Below are 9870 nucleotides of genomic sequence, written 5' to 3'. Positions count from 1 at the left end.
TGGAAAGACAAGACCTTTGGCTATACATCTTTTTCGTATTTCATGAAATTCTTATCACACTTATGTAATGGCAAAGCTAATATTTTATATAGCAGTTGCATAACCATTCTAGACTTTTCAACACCCCACAAAATCCTAATGTAAGGGGCCTCTGGTGGCACAGGAGTTAAAGCGCAGTACTATGAAGTATTCTGCAGCATGAATTCAATCCCCGGCAAGGGAAGTGACCCACAAGGCACAGCAGACCTCTCCTGTCTCACCTGCTGCTCTCCTCAGCAGTGTATTTTAGTGTTCTACTCCGTACTCTGTTTCTGGTGACTCCTCCTCACTCCTGACCACCTCTGGCCCATACTCTAGTTCTTATATGCATAAATAAATAAATATTAAAAAAAAACCCAACCCTAATACCACAGAAATCTCATGACCACAAATATCAGTTCCATCACATAAGTATTCACACAAAATCCTGTGAACAGACCTGACAGTTTTATTCAACCCCATAGCACCATTTCATCCAAGCCACCATTATCTCACATGTGGCAGAGCATTATTTCGTTTTTATCCTTACTCCCTTATAATCTACTCTTAATACAGAATGATCCTTTACTCATAATAACAGAACTTCTCTTTCTAAACTCACTAATATCCTGTCAACTGAAATACAAATTCAAACCTTAACACTGACCCACAAGTGCTATATTGTCCATATATCCCCTATGTTATGTATACGGTACATTTCCTTATCTATGGTCTCACTTTTTGTGATTTTAATATTATCATACTTCCTTTTATCCTCTCCTCTTTGGCAAAAACTCAGGGTTTTTAAGATTTAGAAGTTTTGTCTACTGATGGTGTATGTTCTTCCTCCAGAAATCTATCTTTCACATTCTTCCAACAGGTCACCAATAAAATGTCACCTTATCAACGAAGCCATTCTTAACCATCTTTATTTAGAACTGCATTTCTCTTCACCCCCACATATATATCCAGCACTGCCTAATCCTCCAGTACCCTTTAGTTATTTTTCTTGATAGCACTTATTACAAAATTAGTTATGTTTTCAGTTATCTGTTCATCCTCAGTGATTCTATATGATGACAAGTACTTACTAGTTCCAAAGGCTGTTTTATTCTGACCATATGCAAAACCCGAATTAGTAGTGGAGGAACTGAAGAGTCCTGTTGCACTGGAGGTGGCTGGGGAAGATCCAAACAAGCCAGTGGTGGTACCTGCTCCCACCTGATTCTGTGGACCTTTCCGGTTAGCCTGATAATCCTCTAAACGAAGTTCCTAGAGGAAGAGAAAATATACTTCCAACCTTACTATGCAGTCAAAAAGTTACTTAGAAGACTACATAAACTTATTATTCAAATCTATGTTCACAAGGAATCATGACTAAAACAGAAAACTGCAGAATAACCAACTTAATAGCATTATATAAGAAATTTCTAACGGTGTACAATGAACATTAAAATTCATATAGTAATTACCATACAATTAATTATAGGCCAAAAGGCCAATCACATCTTAACTTTTTTTTCTTTTAGGAAAAATTTTTTTTCTTTTAGGAAAAATACTATACATGTGTTTACTTCCACCACAAATGAAAAGTTTAGCTGATAAAAGAAGACGAATTCTGGGAAGTTCAGGAAATTTAGGAGAAGCAGCAAAAAATGTTATTTTTGTCTTGCAAGGTAAAGTTTTCTGCACACTCCAATAAATCAAGCAAAATTTTCAATGTAGGAAAAAGCAACAGCTATAAATAGGTATGATGGTCAAAATGGATAACGAACACAGCAAAGACAATGAACAAACTAACTTCATGCAACAACACTGACTGAGTTCACAAAGTTCAAAGACAAACTTAAGCTCCTAAAATAAGATTCCACCTTTATTAAGTTCAAAAATGGGGAAAAGATGGGTATGATTATGGTTAGGGGGTTGGGACACAAAGGTTGGGACATTTCAAATGCTAGTGATGCTAGCTCTTAATTTGGATCCTGGTTATGTGTATATTACTGATATTTATAGTTTACTTCCTTGTCTGCGGTTTCACTTTTTGTAGTTTTAGTTGTCTACAATCAACCATAATCTAAAAATACTATATAAAACATTTTGAGGGCCTGGTGGCACAACAGTTTAAAATGAAGCACAAAGCTAGCTGCAGCCGCTTCAGTGCAAATTCAATTCCTGGCCAAGGAGCTGACCTACATGGCACAGTAGACCTCTCCTGTCTCACCCACTGCTCCCCTCCACAGTATACTTTCATTAGTCGGCCTGTTCTGCTCCCCACTCTGTCTCTGGTGAATCCTCTCACCTGCCCTGCACCTCCGGCCTGTATCCCAGTTCTTTTATGCACAAATAAATAAATCTTAAAAAAAAAAATTAAACATTTTGAAAGGGAGCCATATTCATAAACTTTACTCTAGTATAATGTTATATTTTATTATTTGTTACCTGACTGTATCTAGTGTATAAATGAAACTTTTATCACAGATAGGTATGTATGTATGTATATATAGGAAAAAAACAACATATACATGGTCGAGTTTTTAGGCATCTACTGGCAGTCTGGAACAAATCCCCCCAAGGATAAAGGGGAACTACTATACTAAAAACACACACACACACACACACTCTGCCTAGTGTATATGACAGAGTAGATCGTTAGAACTAAATGGTATATGCAAGTTGAATATTATCCCTACCTGAAACAACAGATATCTATAAACAATTTTTTAAAATAATCTAGTTGGGTTTTTTTTTTTAACATAAGCCCAATGTGAACCATTTGATCCTTAAAATAATCAAGACCATTTTAAAATTGCTTTCCAATAGAACCAAAAGGATAGGCTGACATTCTATCTTGTATTTACTGACCTCTAGTGACTTGCTTTCATATTCTTTCATAGCAGTAATACACTGGTGCTTGGTACTGATATTAGTGCTTACTCCGGCTTTAACCATAGTATCTGTACCAGTTGGAGGCTGCAAAGCAAGATAAAGGCAAATTTGAAAGTCTAAAGCAAATATCTAAGTCCAAGCTTACACTCATAGACAATTCTTTAACCTCTGAACTCTGTAGCTGGTCTCAAAGGTCTTTTCCTAATGAGATGATTTTTAACAATGCTTGATTAAGTACATAGCAATTTTGATCTCTCTCTACATCAAAATTATCTAATATCAGGTACCTAACTAAGGAAAGAGTTACAAAACTTAAACCTCTATTTGAGTTTCTATCTATTCTGCTCTGAAGTATCTACTTTACAATTGTTGCTGCATTTAAGAAGTATTAAAATCTGTTTTCCCACTAAAGTTGTGAGGAAACAGGCACAGTAAAATTCCTGTTGGGCATCCCTGGTGGCCTAGGGCTTAAGTCTCAGCCCCTATCACTGCTAAGGCCTGAGTGTGATCCCCAACAGGGGAGCTAACCCACATATGGCTCATCAGACTTCTCCCATCTCCCCTGCTATTCTCCTTATCAGTGTATTTTAGCAAATCCACCTGTTCTGCTTCCCCACTCTGTCTTTGGTAAATCCTCTTATCTTCTGCACCTCTGGCCTATTCCCCAACATTTTTAGAAAAAAAAAAAAAAAAAAAAAAATCCTCATAATAGAATTGTTCTATTTTCTAAGAGACAACACAGTATTTTTCACTATCATTTATGTTTAACTTTACTTTCAATTCAGATTGTCCTCTCATTTTTAATAAAGAATGACTGGACAGTCAGAGGCCTAATTATAAACTAGTAAACAAATACAAGTTCAATCGTCTAGCTATTATAATTAACTTAGAATACAAATTTATCTATATTATAGTATATGTTATAATCTGAACTTATGTTTTAAGACTTTTCCTGTTTACTATTTAACAGCAGATCATGTAAACATATCTTTCAGGAAAAATGATATGAGCTGTGTCTGACTCAAAAGAGGAGAAATTTTGTAATTCATTCAGCAAAAAAAGAGGAGAAACATTCCACAAAATAAGAAAAAAATACTTACATTAAATTTAATAGTAGTCCCAGTAGGAGCAGCTGTAAAACTACTTGGCCCAAAGAGGGAGCCAGATGTGCTACCAAAAGGATTGGAAGTGGTATTCGTAGTTCCAAAAAGTCCCCCACTGCTAGTACTTGTTCCAAAATCTACAAATTAGAAAACAAAATGAGGTGATAACAGTAAAGGATTTAAGAAATTGTAAGATATTTTGGAATTGGGTGGTGGCACAGAAGTTATTCCATATCCTCAAATGTTCTACCTTTCTTATCTTCCTAGCAACAATCTTCAAACAGGTATTTCATATAAACATACAAAATCTAGGCTCACAACTCTGAAATAAAACACAAATCTGAATTCTTTTAGAGGCCATGAAACATTTATGATTTCTTAGAAGGGAGAGGAAATAAAAAGAAACAGAGCTTTGTTTCATCATAAATTTTACCTTCTTTCTCCTTTCTTGATAAGACTAGCTGTTGAATTAATTTGTCTTTCTGAAAACACAACAACTTCAGGTGTCAGTCTATTCTGTTTATGTATATTATTACAAGAACCCACATATAATAAAAAGTTTAAAGCAAAACAAAACAAAAAAATCCTATTATGACAACCAAACATGTTAATTCAAAATTTCACCTAGCAAATTAGTAGCCATGTTGATCATTTTTAAGAATAGAACCTGATTATCTACTTCTCTAAAAAGCTTTTTTAAAAATTAAATAAAAATGAATTTAACCATAATCGAAGAATTATTTCTAAAATAGGAGCCACTGCTTCTAAAGTTATACATATGGTGCCAAGAATGTCAGTAAGTAATGAAATGTTATCTGCCAACATTTAACATTAAGTGACACTTTAATCACCAAGTTAAAAGAATATGATCACTTATTGGCACACTGCTATTTCTTCTCTAAAATACATACCCTAATATACAGTTTAACAAGCACATCTCTTCTGATTTAGCATTATAATTGCATTTTATACTGTCATGCTTAAATATTTTAATACCCCACAAACAATATCCCTTTTAGGAAATACTAACAATTGTCTAACTTACTCATTCTGCCATATTCTTATGCAGAATGGCATCAACTCAGAGTGCACAGCTGCCTCACTAGTAATGGTTACCTCGAAGCACTATGTGAAGAAATATCCCCAGATTTAAGTCTATGTATTTACATTTAAATTACAGTGGAGAGCCATCAATTCAAACCATCAGCTATGGCCTTCAGTGGAGGAGTAACTAAATCATGTTCAGTATTTGTCATTTCTGCTTTAAATCTCTTCATATGGGGGGCTCCCTAATGGCCTAGGGGCTAAGCCTCAGTGCTATCATTAAGGCCTGAGTTTGATCTCCGGCCAGGGCACCAACCTACGTATGATGCTACAGACCTCTCCTGTCTTTGCCACTGCTCCCTTTACCAATGTATTCAGTAGATCTGCCTGTTCTGCTCCCTACTGTCTTTGGTGAATCCTTTCACCCCCAGCACCTTTGGCCTACACCCAGTTCTCCTAAGAATAAACATATTAAAAAAACATACCAACTTAATAAAAAACCTCTTATTAAATGTGAAAAAGGAAGCTGCCTCTTCACTGAAATACTGTTGATTACACACCTACTACCTGAAATTCTCCCATCTTAACACCCATAGCACTATGATCTGGCTTTTCATCTGTTTCTGCATGTATCCATTACGTACTAATGCTTCTCAGTTTCCATTCCTGGAAAGAGGTTCACATCCCCTCTGACCTATCAAACTTCTCAATACAAAAACATTCTTCTCCCTATGTTTCTGCTATCTGGTAGGGAAAGGAGATGGATGGATGGATGAATAAACAGAAGAATACAGAGAATCAAAAAGCAAGTCAGCCAATAAGTGTTTAAGTTCCATTATGTCCTACTTACTCCCAAAGCCAGTTGGTTTATTTTGTGCAAATGCATTACTCTGAGATGAGAAGAGACTGGTCCCTGTGCTTGCAGTTCCAAATAAGCTATTTGATGTTCCCGTTGATGTGCCAAACCCAAAGCCAGTACTTGTTGATGTAGCTGGCTGGCTAAATGAATTGGTACCAAACAAACCTCCTGGGAAAACAGAAAGGGTAAAGGGGGAGTTAAACAGAGAGGCTGGAGTTACTAGATGAAATCTAAAAATAAACCAACTGTTTTCCATACCTGGTTTGGTCTGCGAATTTCCGAACAGGCCTCCAGTATTGTTGCTAGAACCAAATGCAGATGCTCCAAATGCCCCTCCGCTAGTAGTACCAAAGCCAGTATCTGAAAAGCCAAATGCAGGGTCAGAATAAAACTCCAATCAGGTGACCCAGTAAAAAAGAATTTAAGTATTTGTTAACACTCTGCATTTAGACAGTACCACAGGTCTAATGTGAAAACTATTTTTTCAAAATTCTATCAGACTATTAATTAAGAGTTAAAATTAAGCCACAGACATTTTATTCACTGTACCCATATGAAGAAACTTATGTGCAAAGGCACCATTCTTTCTATTTTTGTCTAAGTATAAAATTGTTAACAAAAGTTTAAAAGCAAATGAATAATGGTTGCCATAGGCAACTAGTACCAAGTATCAAACTGGGTGAGAAGGGAATCAACTCTAAGGAGTACTGGGGGTTGGAATTAGAGACATACATATATTTGGATTTTTAAAAATATAAGTTTATTTTTACATCATTTTGTGCTTTTTTTCTTAAGATATTTTAATATTTAATAGTTCTGTTTCTAAACATCACACCTAATAAAGTAAATTCAAAACTAGATTCTAATTCATTAACTGCATTTTAGACTGAAATATTTAAAACATTTTCTGACCTGAAAATCAGTAACAAGTCATTAACTTTCTGCTTTAAGAACCAATTAATAAAAATATTTCAAGTACTAAGGCCTCCTGGTGGCACAGAGGTTAAAGACAGTGCTACCAAGCTGTGGCCAGTCACTGCAATGCTAGTTCATATCCCAGGCCAGTGAGCTAACACACAGCACAGCAAACCACTTCTGTCTAACCCACAGCTCCTCTCTGCAGCTTATTTCAGCACTTCTGCTCCTCACTCTGTCGCTGGTGAATCCTCCCTTAACCCCCACAACTCTGGCCTATACCCCAGTTCTTGCTATGCTAAGTAAATCTTGTTAAAAAATATTTCAAGTACCTTTTCACTGACAACTACAAAGCCATGAAAAGTCAGAACTTATAGTTTATTTTTTCAAAGGCAGTTTGTTATAAAGACCAATATGTGAATTAAGTTCAAAAGTGGATTTATCCTTAATGTGGATAACTTAAGATTACTCTGCCACACCTTTTTAAAAACTTACTCTGCCCAAATGTGGAAGTTGTTCCAAAGCCACCTGTGCCACCCCCAAAGGGTGTTCCAAATGATTTATTAAACATCTTCACAATGAATCCTCACTTCAGAGAGCTGGAAAGAAGAAAAGAGTTAATGCTTTTTAAAGACCAGCGAATATAAATGTGTAATTGTATAAACTTGGATCTGTTCAAACTAAAGCACAATGTTCACTGTCATTCAATATCCAAAAACTCTCTATAACAACAGACCTTGAACAAATGCATACCATGGGAAGTTAAATTCAGATTCTACCAATAATCATCCTTTAAAATAAAAGATGTATGGCCCTCCCTGGTGGCGCAGCGGGTTCGTGCCACTGCAAAAGAAGCTTAAGCAGCTTCCGCATGAGTTCGATCACCGCCTGCCCCGGAGGAGATCCACATGGCGTGGCAGACCTCTCCTGACCCACCCGCTGCTCCCCTCAGCAGTGTACTTCGGTAGATCTGCCTGTTCTGCTCCCCACTCTGTCTCTGGTGAAGCCTCTCGCCACCCCTGAGCCTCTGGTCTGTACCCCAGTTCTGTATGAACAAATAAGTAAATCTTAAAAAAAAAATAAATAAATAAAAGATGTTTTTCAAACTTCTCAGTGCTCAAGTCCTTTACAGTAGACAATTTAGTTCTAGATCCACAAATTCAACCAGCAGTTTGTTAAATCCACACTTGTGGAATTCGAAGGCATGAAGGTCAATTGTATTTACCGGGGTGGGTGGGGTGGGGGGGAAGCAACATATAAGTGAACTCATGAAATTCAAACCACTATTGTTCAGGGGTCAACTATATAATTTTTGGAGGTATTACTTAACTATATAATTTTTGGCATTTCAGTGTACCAATGTTTCATTAGCATTTGCAAGTATTCTAGCACTTGAAACATTATGTGCAACACTGAAGAAGGCAAAGCTGTCCCTAAATACCCAGTACTTTTATAAAAATCAAAATGCTCCTAGGAAAAAAAAATCCACTCAGTTCTTTATCCTAACATCCAGAAAAGTAATAACTTCTTTGACTAAGCAGAGCTCAGTGAAACCAATGGTTCAAGGTCACATCAGAACTAGCAAAGTTTTCAAAATATAATACCCTCATACCCTCCAAACTTCATTCTAGAAATAATCAAACCAAAATGTTAGGATGTAGACATTATTTTGAAAGGCTCAAATGACTGATGCATTCTTTTATAACAAAAGGTTGTAATTCACATAATACTTTTTCTTTCAGTAAAAGGATTTGCTTCAAGTTTCCTGCCTTCCCAATTTACCAGGTGTCAGAAAGTGACAGATTTAGTCATTACCATATTAACTGGTGATTCTTCCCAAGTGACACATTCTTGGAAGTTCTAGACCTCTGTGGATTTATCTAAACACTGCTTTCCAATAGTAATCAGAACTGATAATTATATTAGGGGTTGGATGTCCAGAACAACTCATTTGATTCTAACTGTGCTGCCTTGGCTTAGTTTTACTAGATGCACTTTTTTGTAACTGTTTTGTAAGTGTTTTGACCCATCATCAAGAAAGCAAAATCCAAGCTGAAACATAGTTATGCTAAATTTGTCATCCATATTCACCCCAATTCACAGCAATGTTGATGTAACTCTTGACATTTTCTATATAGAAGACATGTCAGGATTCAAAAGTTGAATAACAGTTTTTGTCTATTCACAAAAATGACTGGATGCAACTAGCAGACATTTGTTTAATCTGGTCTTATATATGTATTTTCTAGAGATGTGTGGTGATTTCAGTGCTAGTTTGAGTTTCACTAGCACTAGGTTCTATAGACTTAACCCAGTTCCTAACAATCAAAAAATTTTAAATGATCTTATCCAAACACACAATTTTTCATCAAGGGATTTTAAGTAGGTAAATATATTCTGGGAATACCTCTCAATTTACCAGCTCTTATGTTATATCAACGACCCTAAGACAACGGCATTATGTATCATCACCTTTATTTTATAGATGAGAAAATAAACTGATCAAGTCTTTATTAAGTTTTCCAAGGTCAAAGGAGGGGTTAGTGGAACCCTAGTTTAACTATCTTCTGATTTGCCATAGATATACTCAATCTTATGAAGGAAGATACTCAGCAACAAGCAAGAACTTCTGTAATGTTTGAAGTTATCTGTTCTGACACTGAAGGGATAAAAATCCAACTTAGAGTGAGCTAAGATAGCTCAACCTATCTTTTTTGTTCTGCAATGTTGAGCCTAGTTTCATCTGAAGCCTGATCATACGGGGATTCTAAGTGTTCTTTTTTTTTTTTAAGATTTATTTATTTATTTATGCATACAGAACTGGGGTACAGGTCAAAGGGTCAGGGGTGGCGAGAGGCTTCCCAGAGACACAGCGGGGAGCAGAACAGGCAGATTGACAAAGTACACTGCTGAGGGGAGCAGCAGGAGGGTCAGGAGAGGACTGCGGTGCCATGTGGTCACCTCCGGGGCAGGCGGGATTCGAACTCATGCAGAATTGGCTTTAGCTTCTTAGTGCTGTGCTTTAACTCACTGCACCACCAGGGA

The 9870-nt window shown here is 36.5% G+C and overlaps 1 protein-coding gene across 4 annotated transcripts in view; it reads right to left on the bottom strand.

The window, feature by feature from the left end:
* NUP98 (nucleoporin 98kDa) overlaps positions 1–9870 on the bottom strand; it is a 95728-nt gene that overhangs the window by 70093 nt on the left and 15765 nt on the right. For all 4 annotated transcript variants that reach the window (XM_004683160.2, XM_012725526.1, XM_004683162.2 and 1 more), the window contains exons 2-7: positions 7321–7424; positions 6169–6270; positions 5902–6078; positions 4005–4144; positions 2881–2988; positions 1110–1290 (exon numbers count right to left, since the gene is read on the bottom strand). In XM_004683160.2, coding sequence (XP_004683217.1) covers positions 1110–1290; positions 2881–2988; positions 4005–4144; positions 5902–6078; positions 6169–6270; positions 7321–7396 — 784 coding nt within the window. In that variant the 5' untranslated portion in view covers positions 7397–7424. The remainder of the gene's footprint in view (positions 1–1109; positions 1291–2880; positions 2989–4004; positions 4145–5901; positions 6079–6168; positions 6271–7320; positions 7425–9870) is intronic.

Source organism: Condylura cristata, unplaced genomic scaffold, assembly GCF_000260355.1.
Source record: "Condylura cristata isolate star-nosed mole 26May11 unplaced genomic scaffold, ConCri1.0 scaffold00015, whole genome shotgun sequence".
Lineage (NCBI taxonomy): Eukaryota > Metazoa > Chordata > Mammalia > Eulipotyphla > Talpidae > Condylura > Condylura cristata.
The sequence above is the reverse complement of the archived record's forward strand: the minus strand, read 5'-3'. Positions and strand labels throughout refer to the sequence as shown.